The following is an 18,092-nucleotide window of genomic DNA, read 5'->3' on the forward strand; positions in this document are numbered from 1 at the left end:
AGTATGCAATATTTCAGAATTTAAGCGAATAGTTTATGTAAAGCGTCTACAATATATAAAAAATCTGGTTTTTATTATTTTATTGAACTATTGAGCTTACGTAATTGCATTGAAAGTATTTTTACTCGATAGTTTGATAATATTATTGAATCATCTCTAATCGATACTCTTTGAATGTTGAAAATAATCCAGCGGTATCGCCTCCTCCCAACCCCTCACCAACCATTCATTGAAAAGTTATCGTACAGTTCGGACGTCACTTTGTCTGAGAAAGAAAAATTTGCTGTAATTGTTGAAGTTGTGAAAAAAGAATTTTGTGCTTAAAAAATGGCCCGTACCAAGCAAACTGCGCGTAAATCGACTGGAGGAAAAGCGCCTCGCAAGCAATTGGCCACCAAGGCAGCCCGTAAATCGGCACCATCCACTGGCGGTGTGAAGAAACCCCATCGCTATCGCCCTGGTACCGTGGCACTGAGAGAAATTCGTCGCTACCAAAAGTCCACTGAATTGCTCATCCGTAAGCTGCCTTTCCAGCGCTTGGTGCGTGAAATTGCCCAGGATTTCAAGACCGATTTGCGTTTCCAGTCGGCCGCTATCGGAGCATTGCAGGTAAGCAAAGAAAAATTGGCGGGAAAGAGAAGAAAAAAATGGTGGGAATATTGTTATCAAAAGTGGCGTGGGGGGTCGATTTTAGATCATCATGTAATGACAATTTCATCATGTATTGTAAACACAATTTATTTGGCAGGAAGCATCCGAGGCCTATTTGGTAGGTCTATTCGAAGATACAAATTTGTGCGCTATCCATGCCAAGCGTGTTACCATCATGCCCAAGGATATCCAGCTGGCCAGACGTATCCGTGGTGAACGCGCCTAAACGACGTGTCCGCCATCTTTAATTAGAAAAGCAGCAACAGACGGCCGAACAACATCGAGAAAAGCAGCGACGTCGGCGTCGTTAATCGCAGCTGCTGCGGCCGCTTAGCCTTAAGTTTCATAAGATTTATCGTACTTTATATACTTAAAATATAAGTAAAGGAAGAAGAAAAAATACATATACATACATATGCGAATTTTGTCCGAGTAATAAAAATACATTTTTGTTTGTGTAAAACTTTGCTCTAAACAGAAAGCAGTTTTTATTTTCTTTGTTAGTGTATGGGTGTGATTTTTGTGTTCTCTTTTTTTTAGGGTTGGTTTTATTCTTTTAATAGCAAATGCAATATTTTATTTAAAGACAATTGTGTCCAGCATGGCTCCTAAGCACTGTACAATATTATTCTGCATAACCTTATCCACTTTCTCCTCCAAATGCCGTTTCGGGTCCTGCTTTCCCACATTCTTAATCGCCAGCTGCTCGGGCGTCATTTTCTCCTCGTCCTCGAGTGACTGTAAGTAAATGTTTTAAGTATTTCAGTATGTTCCGAAATTAGCAGAAAAGTATACAGTTAGTACAAATGTAAGAAATCACATTATTTAAAAAAAAACCAATGTATCTTATTAATTATATTACATGTTAAAAAAAGAAAGCATGAAAAAATATATTTTTATTTGTAAAATAAAATGTACATTTTTTTTGTCAAAACAATTCACTAACTGTATTATCAGCATTATGGATTTCTTTTGACAAATTCTCAGGTAAATTCCTTTGAAATTTTGAAATATGTTTATTATTCAATGGGAAAAGTTTTAAGGGAAAATAGTATATTCTTCATTATTCAGGTAGAGCATCACTTTACGGGCGAGGCCTTAGGACAGCTCTTAAATCTCAGCTCCTTTTTACTGAAGCTTCTAATTTTCAAACATCCCTAGCATTTTGAAATTCTCATAATACTATAAAAGTAAAATATATGTGTAGGAATTCATTTCTACATAGAAAATGCTGCCCAAAAATATGTTTAAAGATAAATAATAATATTGGTGACTCATTCACAGTTGATGGAACTAGTTAAAGCTCATAAAACTTGCAATTATTATTTGGTTATGGGTTAGAGTTGCAGCATTGTCAGACATTAACTGCATAAAAATAAAGATAAAAACTGATTTTTGTCAAATTAAAAATACATATACAGTCAACAAAGTGTTTTGACAAAATCCAAAATAGACACATTCCTCTTGAAAAAATATATATCTATTTTATGGACATCTTTTAGTCTTATTTTATTATTTTGGTACATGTTTCTAAGAACAAGTTAAAAAATAAAATTTATATTTTCACTTCTAAGTTTGTGCAAATGTAGAAACGGAGAATATTAAACAAAATTATTTTTTAATGAAATTGGAGCATAAATGGTAGGGTATTTGCTATTCGGCATGTCGAAAAAATAATTTTTGTGGCCAAGTAAAATAAGGACTTAACTAAAAGTTATAATGGGGAAAATGTTGGAAACAAATGTTACCAGCATCTGAATGCTTCCTCAAAAATATGGTATATTATAAAATATAGTCCGATCGGATGAAACAATTTCGGCTTGGTTGAGGGATATTGAATTTCAATTGGAGTTTTTGTAATTATTATAGTTATGTTGGCAGATGTGCAGCTTGGGCTTACCTTGTTGTAGTTCTTGGCCAGATCCAACATCTCGGCGACTGTGTCTTCGTTGATGGAGCAGTGCTCGTTGTAGTCGGCCAATGTGAGACCATCCTTCCATGATTTCTTGTGCAAATTGAGAAGCATCTTTTGCTCCAGCTCATTCTTGCGGTAATTGATACTGATGGAATAGTAGTGACGATTAAGGCCATGGATCAGTGCCTGCACCGATGGCTTCTGCAAGTGGCCCAGATTGGAGGTGGTCTGGCGTGGTTCCTGGCCCAGCACCAGCATATTGGGATTGATTAGGCGGAAGGCATCAATTACCACTTTGCCCTTGACAGACTGTATGGGATCAACGACAACGGCGACGGCACGCTCGGACAGCGCTTCAAACGACTGTTGCGTGTTGATATCCACGCCGGATAACCAGCAGCCGAAACCGGGATGAGAGTGATACCAGCCGACTACCATTTCTGGTCGCCCCGTCTGCTTCAGCATGTCCAGCATCTTGGCCTGAAATACGGGATCCACGGCCTCCACAGAAACGCCTGTGCCCGTCTGTGGCATCGCAAACACATCGATCACCTGGACCGTGTAGTCGTCCACAAATTCGCCCAGCATCAGACCCATCACCTCCATGGGTACGCCGGCGCGTCCGTGCTTCAGCATCTTCAATAGTGCCAGGGATGAGATGTACACCTGCTCGGCTGTGTCCACGACAGGGGCGTCTGTTGGTGGAGCGGCCTGTGGCATTGAGCCACCTAAACGTAGCAAACGATCCATGATGATATTCGACTGCAAAATGTTCAATCAGTGGGTGAGTATCGAACTAAAACAATGCCAAGTATCAAAGCACTCACCTGATTGGTATTTAAACGACTTGTGTTTAATCAAAGTTTTTACTTAATTTATGTTGAATTTTGTTGGCAGCTACAACAAACACAAAGCAAGTTTCTTGCTCTTTCCTTTTTTTTTTGACAGTCAGCGTCGGCAAAGTGCCAGTAATGGTTTAATTATCGATAACAGCTGAAATCGCAACACTGTTTCAACAGCTGTTCTTGAAGTGTGACCAACTATCAAGGAGGAATCAAAAGTATATCGATAACGGCATAGAGAAAACTAGGGCTACATAAAATCGAAAGTGAGCAATCGGTGATGAACTGTGATCACAATTCAAATGTGAACTTAATTTAGCAATAACTTTGCAATTAATAAAGATTTTTTAAGAAATTTAAAATTCGAAGTTAGATAAAATAAAGATGTTGATTTTAATGAAGGTGTGAAGTTCGCCACAGTTCGGGGGATGAAGTTATATAATTTGACTCTAAGCCAAATACCAAAATTGACAAAAAATTCTAATAAAAAATTCTAGCTTTAAAATTAAGAACATCGTACTTTTATTGAAAAGGAAGTTTAAGCTATCGTTATTTTTTTTCTTCTGATATTTAAGGCTGCCACACCTTTTTGGATTCAGGGATGCAATTTTGTTTTTTTAAAGCTGTTTTATAGCGCAATTTCAGATATTTTTTGGTTGCTTTTTAGCCAGAAACAGATATTTAATCCAGAACGTGATTCAAATTTAAGTTAAATTAATTTGTATTTAAATAAACAAATAACAACATCAAGATTTTATTATTATTTTGCAAAATATTTACATGTTTCCTATCGTCTCATCGTAATTTGATGGTAGAAAAACGTAGATTGTAAAATTACTTCAACTATCGAGCTGTTGAATTTCGCAGCAAATGATTGAAATATTTTAAAATTACCCGCTAAATATGCAGCTTGAGCAAGTCTTGCGGGCAATGCGTTCTGCTAGACCGAATCCAAGTTATGGTGGCAGCTTCTTAGCCTACCTTTAAAATTGTAAATGGCATGTGAAGGGAATGAACGGAAAGGTAAGTACAAGCAATTGTAGGCAGGTTGGTGCGCTAATTAATTGCAGTACTGCCTTTCACTCAACGCTTATTTTAATGCCACAAAAATTCCCAGCCCTGGAAATCATTTAAAATGCCATCGTTTGCCAGGTCGACAAGTCAAAGGTGGGACTTTTTTGATTGCAACATTTGCAGTTGCTGCCAGCGTCGCCGTTCAGTCTGCTACTCCATTTTTTGTCTCGCTTGCGCTTTATATAAACATGTAAACATTAGTCAAGAAAGTGTTTTGACAAAATAAATTTACATTAATTTTTTTTTATGCTTGTTTTAAAAACCATAGTAAAGATTTTTTTTTAAAAATAATTATATACATTTCAACTGTTAATTTTCAATAAAAAAAATTAAATAATAATTATATTTAAATTTTTGTTTAAAAATCATAATATAACTCTTGTTTTTTTTTTAATTTTGTTATTAAGGTCAAATATAAGATTTATTTTAAATTTTTTAAAAATAAAGACAATTTTTATTTCTCGTAGTAAGATTAAAAAAATAATGTAGTAATAATCTTATTTGCGATACCTGGAAAATATATATATAAGACAAGTCTTTTAAAAGTGCTATAGTCGAGAGTGGTCGACTATGGGATACTCTGTAATCACAATTTTTTTTATTTTATCTAATCTTATAACAGTAATCGGTATGTAACACACTACTCATAAAAAATAAGTTGTAGAAATGTTAAAAAATGTTAATAAAAAAAATTCTTTAATTTTAAAAAAGTTCTATATAATAAGATCAATATTGAATTTTAAAATGAAAATTAGTTTGTAAAATGATGCTCGCGACCAGCCCCCATTTCCTCTGTGGGCCTGCTTTCTATTACTTATTTATTAATCTTTTAAAAATGTGAGGGTATTTTCATTATACGATAATAATATAATAATAATAATAATAATTTTGGTTTTTTGGTTTCGGGACAATAAAAAGTTTTGTTTCTGCTAGAGTTTCAGTTACGGTTAACAAATTTAAATCGGATAATACCGGTTTGAGGTTACGGTTTCGATTACGGTTTTTCTTTAATCTATCTGATTTACCGATCACAGGTAAATTCTCTACGCTCAATATAAAGTTTTAACTTCCACCTCCAACCTGTTACCTAAATTATCTCCAATTGAATATTCCCTATTTCTACAGCTACATAGTATTACAACAAATTACATGCGGCAAAGTAAAGCTAAACAACTTGTACATATGTCCTAATCCATTTGAACGTACAAAACAAAAATGAAAACACGTTTGCTCAGCTGTGAAATTGACCTTTTATGGCCTAAACAAAACTCAACTATATACGTGTATATATTTTATTTTGGCTCGTTGTCATTGTTGTTGTTGCTCGTCCATAAGAAATAAGCGGAAATACTTTACAATAATAGTGAAAGAAAAGCTTAAGGTTTGGAGCAGAAGATAATCATGCCCTTGGCAGAGTCCACTTAATGGAGAGTTAAACGTTTTTTTCAACAAATTTCTTTAATTTCTGTAATTTGTGTCTTCATTTTACTAATTTTCGACTCTTTATCGATTATACTCAGTGAAAACGTTAAGAACATATCACCACATGCAACAGTTTGTCAATCTTTGAAATGCTTTATCATCATATATTTCGTACCAACCTCAGCTCAAGCAATTCACTCTCGAAACCTGAGATATATGTGAATCTTTGGAGATACTTGAATAAAAACATATGCACTTTAATTTAAATTAAAAATTTCAAAGAAAACTTTAAAATTATTTCTTGAAATAATCTTCTTAATGTTGTAAATTTAATTTTTGTTTATTCGAGACAGTAGTATATCAAATAGCTGGTAAGTTGTTCATATGAAATTTAAATACCCCAAATTTGAATACTTTAGAGTAATACGATCTTCAGTTTTTTGTTGGATTTTTTTAAATGTGTAAATCAAGCTTTCTTATGGTATTTTTTGTTTTTTAAATGAGTTTAACAATAATATTATAAGAGTGACATTATTTTCTGTACGGATGGTTAAATAGAGGTTCGGTTCTCTTCTTTAAAATTTGTTAACATCAGATTTTCACTAAATCATTTTCCCTTTCTACATAATTTTTTGTATGATTAAATCAGAAATGTATTATTTGATAATATGCGATCAGATGTTTACTATTAGATTTAATATATTTTAAAATCAGATCAATATTATAAAATAAATAATTTTTTTTATGAAAACATAAGTTTTATAAGAAGGGTAAAATATTTTTGTTATTGTCAGATCAGTTCATAGCCATAACATGTTTATAATTTTAAATTTTTGCCTTGCATTTTCAATCATTTTTTTTGTTGTACTCACAAGTAAATAAGGTAAACGTCAGCAACACTTATTTTATATTAAACAAAAGCAATGTTTTTATATAAATTATTTGCAAGTTTTCGCAAACTTTCTAGACTAATAAGTAATTGGCAATATCTAATCAAGTTTTCTCAACTAAAGATATAGATTTGTATAAGTGGAATTGCAACACAGAGATGTTGGTTAAAGGTGTTGGTTACACTTGTAACTGAAATGTGTGTACAGCTGCTTTTGGTTTTAACCAAGACTTGGCAATGGGGTTTTTAAGTAACTAGAACGCCAAAGAGTAAAGACTAAAGACTATACCTATCCATAACCAAAGCCGCAGATATGTTTAAAAAATATAGTACATTTTTTGAATTTCATAACGCGCGACATGCAACCAACTTCAATTTCACTTGTTATTGGAAAAAATTAACTTAAAGCAAAATGCAATGCAAGTAAAGGGGAAGAAATAGACAGAGAGTGAAAGAGAGAGAGGGAGAGTGTGAGAGGGGGGGAGAGGGAGGTGGCTCATTAATTGTTTAGCTGAAGAAAGTTTTTAATTATTTGGACTAGCGAGCATTTAAGATAATGAAGCTTTTAAGTCGTGCATTCATTTGAAAAATTGCTCAATTTTGAAAGTGCAAGACAATAGCAAATAACAACAGCAACAACAATAATAAAATTGCAATAATTTGCATTTTTGCATTTTCACTTTCAATAGCAAAAACAACAACAACAGCAGCGCTAGCGATGACGTCGTTGTTGCCACTTAAGACGTCATCAAATGAGGAACAGGAGCAGCAACTGCAACATACAGGTCCAACAGCAACAACAACAACAATACCTTCCACACGCATACCACATCCAAGCGATGCCGAATTTGTTCCATTGCGTCGTTCCGCCTCCATGCGCTTGCGCGGCACAAAATCGAATCATCATCAACAATATGAGTCCGATGTTCCCGCCGGTGAATTCAGTACGCGCGCCAAGCTCCCAGAGAGCTCATCGTCAACGTTTCCATTAAACGCCCACACACGGCGTAATCGCAGTTGGAGCAATTTAGGCCACAACACGTCGACATCCGTGCGGGAATCAACAACGGAGGCGCCACTCCATGCATTATTCAGCGATAAACAGTGCCTGTCCCAGCAAGAATCGGAGCTCAATAACAGCCTGGACATGTCCGGCTCCAAGTCGCGTAATATGGTAAGTTGTACCTCCCGTTGAGTTTGCCTTTGGAATTGGCATACATTTTGTAGTTGTATCGATTTTTATTACGAGCATTTACCCCGTGCTGACCTACGTAACTTAAAATAAGAACCGCCCCCGGAAAGCAGACGTAAGCAGACACGCCTGTCAATACCATGTCCACTTTCATTATAAAACGCCTGTGGGACTCTTAACAACCCCCACAATTTCCATATCGAGACAACTGTCATTGCTCCCTATATAATTCTAGGCATTTCACATGCACTACCCTTAACAAAAACAGAAAGCTTGCGAGTGTAGAGCTTAAGGACTTGTCTGAACCATCCTATAAAATTCCCAAGCGAGAGAGCTGTCACTATAATTATAATTACATATAGCCTGTCATACCCAGATAGCCTGCAAGTGTAGGTCCTTAGGATCTTAGCATTAGGCTTTCCACAAAGTTCAAGAGGTCAAAACAGTTAAGCTTGTATACTCTGTGATTAAGAATATATTTTACTCTTTTCTGTCATTTTACGCAACAGATAACTCCTTCATTTTGCAGAATCTTTAAATATGTGTCATTCCGACGGTATGCATATTTTTTATTGCAAAGTCTGTAAGAGCTTGAGGCACAAAATGTTATATTAAGATTTATTTATATTGAACAAACCCAAAGGTCAAACTATTTAAAGAATTTCATAGTAATTGACTAACAAACAAAAAATATATTCAAGTATCGGAAATAAATGACACTCGCAAATAGGAGATGCAGAGTATTTCCTAGTCGAGTGGTGTCACTTGCTAATATATAATTAACAAGCTTTGGCTTTGGTATTCCAATTCCTTGTGCTTAGCTTTATTTTCTATAAAATTGTCTTAAGTGCAGCTAAACTAAAGAATATATTTATTATTATAATAATATAAATTTTATAGCAAAGTTAAATTTTTCTTCAATTTAAATAAATGTTTTCTAGCTTTGTTATTCAAATGAAATTCAAAGGGTTCAAGATATTACAAAGTTGAAGTAACTGCAAAGTTGTTATTGTTTTTTGAAGTTTGGAAAAATGAGTGCTTCCGTGTTGCTCTTTCTCCGCTCTTTCGGAGCTGGTAAACAGAGCAAAGCTTGAATAATCTGGCAAACGAGGCGAACAACTGTCACTCGTGTTCCGCTTGCAGCTGTTTCAATTCCACTTTGTGCTTGCTGTTCCATGCCAAAGTGTACACAGGGCAAACAGCTGACGAAGAAATGCAATTGTTTAAATCTCAGCTTTTGCAAATATTGACAACGGAACCAAGAAAAAGAATCAAAACACATGCACCCCCACAGTTACTAGCACACACACTCTCTCTCTATTTCTCTCTCTCTCTTTCTCTCTTGCAGTCACTCACTCACTCTCTTGCTCTCTCACAACTGCTGTCATTTTGGGGGGTTGTTGTTGTTGCTGTTAATGTTTTCTTGTCTGCTTCTTTTTGGGCATCTTCTTCACTTTTTCTCTGGCCCATTGCGATTTGCGTTTCAGTTAATTTTTAATGCTCAAAGTGAACGCGTGCAAAAGCTCAAACCTTCATTCAGTCGCGCTCTTTGCTTCTGTGTTATTGTTTAAACCTCAAATTAAGCAAAACTTGAGTTTTCGTGTGAACAAACATATCTGTAAAGATACATATACATACGTTTGTGTCTGTATCTGTACCTGTGTTTGTGTGTGAATGTAACGTAACGCATTCTAAATTGTAGTCAATGGCAACAGCTTTGCGGCAAGCAGCTTGTGGCATGTTTTAACATGCTTTTTTAATGGTAATTATCCCATGGTGGCCTTTATTTAGCCACAATTGGCCAGCCCAAGACCACAGTTCGTTGGCCCTTTGCTTTTTTTTTATGAATAAATAAATAATGATTATTGATAAATTGTTCAGTGGCAACACTTGTGCAACTAACTGTTTTGAACTGTATTAAATGATTGAATGTGCAACTAAAGAAAGTTGAAAAAAAAATATTTCAAAATTAATAATAATAATGTTAACAATAAAGACTGGTAATAAGTGATGAGTTAGCAATAAAAGAAAGTAAGATTTGTTCAAATACCACAAATTATTTTATAACGGAAATATTAAAAAATGTTTTATTAATTTATCTGAAGCACTTTAATAAATTACGAAAATTGAAGGAAATATTTTATTAAAATCTTTGTGTTAGTTTATTAAATTAGTTGTACAAATAAGAAGAAAAAATTAATATACGTTGAATTAGTTTTATTAATTATTTAATAAAGTATACAAGTTGACTAAGCATCTTATGTACAGAGAAGCATTTCTGTAGAATACTCCTACAACAGATAAATTAAATAATTTTTTGAAAATTGCTGCAGTAAAGTTTATTTTGAAAGTATTTTTCTTGTATATCTGGTTACACAATTTAATCAAATGCCTTATGGAAGTCATTTTGTGTTAAGATAGTTAATTTTAGGGAAGTTCGACTGTACCTTCGTTCTTCCTTGAGCGACCCTGAAAAGTAGGCAAATAATATTGAAAAGTTTGCCAAAAAAGATGCCTGCAACACATATAAAAACATCTTGGCAGTGTTCCAACTGGGCTATTATGACCATTACGGAGCATACATTGCAATGACAAAGTGCACCACCTGCCTGGCATACATACTCACAGTAAAGATGGTACAGGTAGCACTCAAATCAAAGCTATATCGATTTTTCTTAGTTGGGTAGTTTAAGTGATATGCGGTCCATATAAGATACTATGCAAATTGATGGGACGTGACTGTAGTGGACTTTCAATTGTTTTTTTTTAAGTGTGAGTTGCGTCAACGTAACAGCTACGCATATTAGCCCAGTTAACGTGGTGTAGAGTTACCATCATATACATACACTTTCAGATAGTCGTAACTCTGTTTTGTTTTCGTATCTCATAATTCGACAGTTAGCTCGTGCGTAAAACTCATTGCAAGAATTTGTAAGAAGTGCCATGAAGTATTCTCAGTATTTCCCCAGCGGTTGAACAATTAAAAATAGGGCAAGAAACTCATTAATGGTGATTATGAAATATGCATGAGGAACGTGCTGAACGCACCTTCTAAATTGTAGGGTCCCCCCTTGAGTCTCTCTGCTTTTAACCAGATTTGCAACAACTTTCTGCTGTTTTGCTTTCAACCAACCACTTGCAGCTGTCGCTGACAATGGTCATATCGTATGCAGTCAGTTAAAAGAGCTGACAATGGGGCTAAAGTAACCAATGACGAGTTGGTCAATGACTGCCTCAACTCATTCCATATTCTACATAAATCAATTCACATTTGGGTCACTCTAAAACTGTCAGACGGCACTTTTTTCAGGTTTCTTTTCAGCAACAACTAAAAATTTGATTGCGTTGATTCTTAAATATATCATATTCCTATCTATATTTTGTAGACTATTTAATTTGAATAAATCATAGACTTAAATATTAAAATACAAATCAGGAAATCAACCGAAACAAACATCGATCCGGTCTCAGATCTGGTACGTCCCGAAGCAACTACATATGTCGATCAAAGGTTCTATTTCAGTTTTGATTTTTCGGTTTCGGTAACTTTTTTTTAAAACATAGAACTAATTATTCGGCCTCTTATTTGATTCTGAATTCAAATTTTAAATTTCAATTCTTTTCCATCACTGTCAATTTTAGTCATACACTTAAAAAAAAAAAAGAAATGTACAGACGAGACAAAATAATGAAGAAATAGATAAGAGTTAACTTTCAGTAAATTTGCAGAAGAAGTATTTAAATATTTATTAACATCTGTAAATTTAGATATATTTTGATTTGTAGTATTTCTTTTTATTTTCTTTTTATTTAAATTAACCTGCTCTTTTAGCTTTCTAGCTATATTTAAATTTGTATAACTTCCTTAACCTTAACTTCCAGTGATGTCTGAAGGTGACAATACATTCTGTCAGTCAATCGGAAATTACTTGGACTATGGTTTAGGGCTCTAACCACATAATAAAGGCTCCACAAAACTAACCCCCCCTGGAGGGTAATAGGCAGTTAATTGACCACAAATATGCTGCAGTGGCTGCAAGGGGGAAAAAGAGAGAGAGAGAGAGAGGGAGACGAATGCCACAATGAAAGTTGCCAACACTGGTGCTCAAAATGTTTTGTAAATGTATAACAACAAATTGGTTTTCGGGGCGTTACGTTATTCGGTATTGTATGATGTTGTTTTCAATCTCCCTACAACTTGGACTCCCTACCTTTCCTACCCCGATCTCTTTGTGATATTTTTATCTTTGTGTGTTTTTTATTTTTTTTTATTTTTTATTTTTTGCCAACATTGCGAACTATGCACGAGTGAGCAGCAAAGCAATTGAGAGATTTAGACGCAACAACCGCAGATATTAGCAGCGAAAGCAAAAAAAGCAAAAGAAAGAAAGAAATTAAACAGTTAATCGCTCTGACTAAACATATTTCTATTTGCAGTCTTTGAAGCTAAACGGCGGCAGTGCTGAGACAACTGGCACTTCGACGTCTACGTCCACTCCAAAGACACCGAAGACACCATTGAACGGTCCAGTTGGTCACACCGGCTCCCGTTCGTCGAAGACTCTCAAGAAACAGGAGTCCACCAAATTGTCGACGGTGCATGAGACAAAGATATCGCCAAAGACGCCGCCAGTGACACCAGATTCACCTAGCACCTATCTGGATGATGATCTAGACTCGATGTATTCCTTTACAACCACAACCTCGGGCCGTTCCACCATGTCTTGTGAGCATCCCTACGTGGCCAGGTGAGTGTTGGTGTTTTAAACAAAAGCAGGTGAAAGAGATAATAAAAAGAAAGAGAGACGACAAGTCACCAGTATCATCTGATGATAATACAAATTGCATTTTTTGAAAAGAAAAATAACTTTCCACTAGGAAATTTTATAATAATTTCATTTCAGGAAGGAAAAGATTTTCACAAAGAAATTTTATAGTAAGATTTCTGTTTTTGGAAAGAATAAATTATTTTTTCGACTAGGATATTTGATATAAAAAAATAGAAATATTCGATAAAGTCTTAGTTTATTTAATTTCTTAAAGTTTAATTTTCGCGATAAGTTTTGAAGAAGGTTAATGAATTTATAACAAATTTACTCTTTATTGTTATTTATATATTCATTAAAATTAACAAAGTAAAGTTGGGTGCATATAGAATCTATTGAATATAGTATATTAAGTTGAATATTGTCTCTAGTAAAAAGGCATGTATTAACATATAAATCCCTTTCAATATTTATATGTTACTGAAACTATTGAAATCTTAATGTTCATTATCTTGCAGAAATGGCACCACGTTCAGTGGACGCAAGATGAAGTATGTGGTGCACTGCTCGAACTATGCGGGTCAAGTGGGTCCGGAGTATCTGACGCCAACGCAGCGTGCCCAGCGTCAGATACGACGCCTCAAGGAGCTGCTGTGCATTGCGCGACAGGATCTGGAGGCTAAGGATACGGAAATAATGCGTCTAACTCGGGAAGTTGTGGAGCTGCGTTTGTTCAAGGCATCGCTGAGTTCGCCGGAGGAACGTTCCGCCTCCTCAGATGCGGTAACCGTACGTGAGGCGGAGCTGAAGACATCGCAGGATGTCTCCCCTATTGTGGACATGGTGGATGAGGCGAAATGCAGTCCACGTCACCAGCAACAGCATCAACAAATTTCAGCTGAGATGCAAAGTTCGTATGCGGATTCGGGACACTTTGAGGATCTAACAATGTCGTCGGTACACTCGAAGGATTCTCAGACACAAAGTGAGATCTGTGGCAATGCCACACCCGAGGCAGCAGCCAGCAGCCTGGAGAATTACGAATTACAACGGCAGGAGCTAATTCGCATGTACGAGCATCGTATTGAGGAACTGATACGTACCCAGGACGGAGCCAGCAGTGACCTAAAGCGTTCCCACAACGACAAGGTCGAGGCGTTGCTGCAAAAGCTCGCTGAATGCAACACACGATACTCGGATATTGTGCCGGACTATGAGCATGCGAAGCAGCGAATTCGGGAGCTGGAGAAACAACTGGAGGATCTGCAGCGTAAACTAATCGAGCACGAGGAGAAACAAAATAAAATGTATTTGCATATGTATCAACAGGGCCAGGAAGCCGAGCGTATCTCTCGCGCCGATCAGGTACAGTCTCGTACTTGCCGCCATATTTGTCTTTACGTATTTATGCTCGCTATCCAAAGTGTAGAAGATTTTTTATAATTATTGCCAAAAAAAAGAGGGAACACTGAGTACATTAAGTACATCAATTCTTGATTAGCCTTGGCATATATCCATTTGTCTGTCTATTTGTATTTGTTTCCGCTCTCGCAAATTGATAAATATTAATTACTGAAGTAATAACTCTGTTTGTAAAAATACATCGAAAGCTCGAATTTCGTGGATGCGATTTTCAACTACTTTAGCTCGATATTTTTATGGTCCCTCAACATTATCGATTTTTGTAAGATATCGACAACTTGACTCTTATTACATTTAGCATCGAAATTGGAAAAATCTATTTATGTCCATCACTGTAAATTTTTTCAATACTTTTCACTTGACACTTTTAAAAACTTCCAAAGTAACTTTGTCAAGCCTTAGAGGAATGCCAATTTGATCATTATTTGACCTTTTATTTTATTCTGCATTAAAATGGGAAAAATTAATCGTTTTTCATCACATTTCATTATTTCCCATACTTTTCCCTTGGCACTTTTTCGAAAACTTTAATCAGTCGTAACCTGATGCCGATCTACTCGGAAAGATCAACTAAAAAACAAGAATGTACTAAGTATCGTTAGGGTAGCGAGTACTCACTGTCGAGCAAATTGAAAGTAATGATATGTAATTATTTTAATTGTGTTTCATTCCATAATGTTCCAGGCTTTGGAACTGGCTCAGCGTCAGCCAGATAGCAAAGTGTCCATCAATGAGCTGTTGCAACAGCTGCAGAGCACACAGGATGAACTGGAGAATATACGCGTAAGATTCTTCAATATATTTCTAATATTATTTTCGGTTTTGTTTTGTGTGTTGCATTTTGTTGCATCGTGAATGTCAAGCGACTCATCCCATAAACATCAACAACACACATCAACAGCCACCACAACAACTACAACAACAACAACAACAACATGAAAAGAAACACATCAATCAATCAATCATGTGTGTGTGCTTCTGGTTAAGACGTCGCATTTCAATTTGGCGCTTTGCCTGGCTGGAAAAGCTGCAGTTAATTGAAATGTGCGTCAAAGTAAATGCAAAATAATTCAAATTTTCAAATTATCATTTATAGCTTTTAAGTAATCATAACATAATAATTAAATAATTTTTACCATTTACTATTTACAAACTGCATTCAATTAAAAGCAACGTTTTGATTTCAAGTACATATAGTTGTTTTTGTTTACTTGCTTCTTGTTCCATTCCGTTGCGTTCCATTGAGAGTTTCAAGTTTTTAAAGTTTAAAGAACAGTCACGTAGAGGATAAAAGTGTATGCATGATTCAAGTACAGTTTACAGTTATACAGTTATTACTTGCATGTGCTCTAAATATATTTAAATGACATTTGTATTTCTTTCTTATCAATTAACAGCTGATTTATAGATTTTCTTATTGTTTCCCTTACAATTTTGTTGGCAATATTTTTAACAACTTAAATTCTTCCGATTTCTTTATTATATACATATATATCTAAATATATACTTTTGTCGTATAACCAACAAAACAAACTATTTTTGTAGGCATCAGAGTGTAGAATGAGGGAGTGCGGCAGTAATCACGCCCTCCTTACTGCAAAGGAGGCGATTTCTTTGTGGGTTCTTGGCGCGCGTAAGGTTTGTAATATCCGTAAAAACCCAAAACTTAAAATCCAAGATATTAACAAATTGTACCTAACCAAATTTTTAATTTATTTGCAAAAACCAAAAGTTAACAAAACTACTTTTATATTACTTTCATTATTATTTAATCATTGGCTTTCGAACATTTTGGTCTTTCATCAATCAAATTCCCCTCCCGAATACTTATACAATTCATTTACATACGCGGCATCATTATGTGGTAAATGGGGCTCTTGGAGTTGGGCTGGGCTGGGCTGGAATGCGTGAAATGAAACATGAAATGTGTTCAATTTTATTTGGTTTCGCAATGTTCCTTGTTGGAACATTTTACCAACAATATTTTTGATATTATTTAATGGTAACTAAAGGTATGTTCTAATATAAGATCAACATTTCGTTGCTATAGTGCAACCGGAAGTAAAAACTCTGATAAATCCACACATTTAAAGCTAAATATACCTAAGTATACCTTTTAAGTAAATACATACAGCATGTGGTTTTATATAAAACTATATATCCTTAGACAAATCCATTTGAACTTTTGCCCAAAAACTAAATATGTATACTACATTTCCCTTTAATCTTCAGTGTTACATATACATAATATAAATGTTCATATGTCATAAGCACAAATGAATCAATTTTATGTAAATACCATTACAATGATTATATTTTTTGTAAAAGCAATCTAACCTCACATTTAATATGTATTCTAAAGTATATATGTTGACTAATCTCAAGATTTTCTTTTTGCACTCTCTCCTCTATTTTCAAACTAACAATTGATCTAAATGTAGACTATTTATCGTCGTTTGTTGGAGGCCCAAAAGAATCGCACCCATGTTGATCCGGAAGTAACGTTGCAGTTCCTCAAAAGCGCTATTTTCTACTTTTTAACGGATAAAGAGAACTCACAGGGCCATCTTCAGGCAATTGAAAGTATTCTGGAGTTCACCGATGAGGAGAAGCAGAAGATCAATCAAGCACGATCGCCAAAGTAAAAATATTATTATATTTGCTTAGAGTCTGCAAAATAATGTTTTATTTTTTAGTGTCGCTAAATTCATTGTTTTGTGTCTTGTTTATATTACGAATTTATTTTCAATTTTATTTTGTGTTTAAAATAATTTTGATAAATTGAGACGTACCCATTTTGTTTGGCGACGAACACAACGAAGAAAGAACCTTGTAAAAATTTCCAATAAGCTGTGTAATTTTATTTAAATAATTTTGTTAAGCGAACGAGTACGTCCTTAAATAATGCAAAATGCGTTACAAATAGAAATATATTTTAATTTAAAAAAATGTACATCCTTTTGGTAGTCCTGGTTGTCAGATAAAACTCAGGCATAAGTAAAAATCAGACATAGTTTTGATTGTGTTTCAGTGAAATTTTAATGATAAATAAATGCTAAACTAGTTAAACATGTTCATGTTTTATTTTTAAGTGGCAGCATAATTTTATTACAGAAAATTTATTTTAGTAAGATAAGCCTTAGCTAGAGCACGGAGAGATTGCTTTTATATAGTCGCCAAATACAGCGATGTTGATTAAAAAAATTGACAAGTGCAATCGCATCAAATCAAAAAACATGTTGCTAAGCATAACAAAAAATATGTTGCCAAGCATGTTTCCACTAGCACATGATTATCGATATATCGAAATCTAATCATCGACAGTACCGAAATAAAAAAGGCGTAAAGTTATTTAAACAAACAATTTCTTAGCAATTTTTAAAATTCAATTTGATTAATTATATTACTCTAAGTTAGATTCAAAATAAAGCAATTTTAATTACAAAAATATAAAAGCTCCACAAAACTTACAGAAATTTACCAAAATCAAATAAATGAACTGACTACCGTTCTGTTTTCTGCGAGCTAAGGCTGACACACGTTTTATTTGCAAACAGTAAATTAATAAAAAAGAATTTTTGTTAGAATTTCGTCGAATTTTTTATTATTGCTTAGAGTTTAATTTGTAACTCTTACAGCGATGGGTGACGAGCCCGAACATTTATTATTCTCCTTCACTTAATCTATTTTCGAATTCAATTGGTTTGGGTATATTTTTATCTTGGTATTGGTATTATTTTTAAAATTAACATTAGTTTGTTGCAACCAACTTTTTTTTAGCACCTAACTCGGCAAAATATTGCAAAATAAAACTACAAAAATTTAAACTCCGCGCGTTTTATATAAAATATATCAGAACATCTGGTAAATAATAAATACTGAAACAGATTTTATGAAGGTTTGAATTTCATCACCTCAA

The 18,092-nt window shown here is 34.6% G+C and overlaps 3 protein-coding genes across 6 annotated transcripts; 2 read left to right on the plus strand and 1 right to left on the minus strand.

Moving 5' to 3' along the window:
* Window positions 1-223: 223 nt before the first annotated feature.
* On the plus strand, window positions 224-1,073 carry LOC117780106 (histone H3.3A). The gene is made up of 2 exons (XM_034616510.1): window positions 224-609; window positions 749-1,073. The coding sequence occupies exons 1-2, from the start codon at window positions 328-330 to the stop codon at window positions 875-877; spliced, it is 411 nt and encodes a 136-aa protein (XP_034472401.1). The 5' UTR covers window positions 224-327; the 3' UTR covers window positions 878-1,073.
* Window positions 1,074-1,103: 30 nt separating this feature from the next.
* LOC117780105 (26S proteasome non-ATPase regulatory subunit 14) lies at window positions 1,104-3,566 on the minus strand. Its single transcript, XM_034616509.1, has 3 exons — window positions 3,394-3,566; window positions 2,552-3,328; window positions 1,104-1,389 (listed from the first exon to the last, which is right to left on the minus strand). Exons 2-3 carry the CDS (start codon window positions 3,314-3,316, stop codon window positions 1,228-1,230), a joined length of 927 nt encoding a protein of 308 aa, XP_034472400.1. The 5' UTR covers window positions 3,317-3,328; window positions 3,394-3,566; the 3' UTR covers window positions 1,104-1,227.
* Window positions 3,567-7,471: 3,905 nt separating this feature from the next.
* On the plus strand, window positions 7,472-17,242 carry LOC117781050 (protein Hook homolog 1). Of its 4 annotated transcripts, XM_034617767.1 has the most exons (7): window positions 7,472-7,967; window positions 12,423-12,733; window positions 13,270-14,116; window positions 14,858-14,956; window positions 15,719-15,811; window positions 16,615-16,814; window positions 16,870-17,242. In XM_034617767.1, exons 1-7 carry the CDS (start codon window positions 7,512-7,514, stop codon window positions 16,937-16,939), a joined length of 2,076 nt encoding a protein of 691 aa, XP_034473658.1. In that variant the 5' UTR covers window positions 7,472-7,511; the 3' UTR covers window positions 16,940-17,242. The 4 variants fall into 4 exon arrangements, with proteins under 4 accessions (XP_034473658.1, XP_034473659.1, XP_034473660.1 ...); XM_034617768.1 differs by having other exon boundaries at window positions 16,615-17,242; XM_034617769.1 differs by lacking the exon at window positions 15,719-15,811.
* The last annotated feature ends 850 nt before the right edge of the window (window positions 17,243-18,092 follow it).

Source organism: Drosophila innubila (assembly GCF_004354385.1).
Source record: "Drosophila innubila isolate TH190305 chromosome 2L unlocalized genomic scaffold, UK_Dinn_1.0 4_B_2L, whole genome shotgun sequence".
Taxonomy (NCBI): Eukaryota; Metazoa; Arthropoda; class Insecta; order Diptera; family Drosophilidae; genus Drosophila; species Drosophila innubila.

Excerpts from the sequence above, each read along its gene's own strand:
- LOC117780106 (XM_034616510.1), top strand. The coding sequence starts at position 328 with ATGGCCCGTACCAAGCAAACTGCGCGTAAATCGACTGGAGGAAAAGCG. Across the intron at positions 610-748 it reads CCGCTATCGGAGCATTGCAG|GAAGCATCCGAGGCCTATTT; the intron begins GTAAGCAAAGAA and ends TTTATTTGGCAG.
- LOC117780105 (XM_034616509.1), bottom strand. The coding sequence starts at position 3,316 with ATGGATCGTTTGCTACGTTTAGGTGGCTCAATGCCACAGGCCGCTCCA. Across the intron at positions 1,390-2,551 it reads TGGCCAAGAACTACAACAAG|TCACTCGAGGACGAGGAGAA; the intron begins GTAAGCCCAAGC and ends ATTTACTTACAG.
- LOC117781050 (XM_034617767.1), top strand. The coding sequence starts at position 7,512 with ATGACGTCGTTGTTGCCACTTAAGACGTCATCAAATGAGGAACAGGAG. Across the intron at positions 12,734-13,269 it reads GAGCATCCCTACGTGGCCAG|AAATGGCACCACGTTCAGTG; the intron begins GTGAGTGTTGGT and ends ATTATCTTGCAG. Across the intron at positions 14,957-15,718 it reads ATGAACTGGAGAATATACGC|GCATCAGAGTGTAGAATGAG; the intron begins GTAAGATTCTTC and ends CTATTTTTGTAG.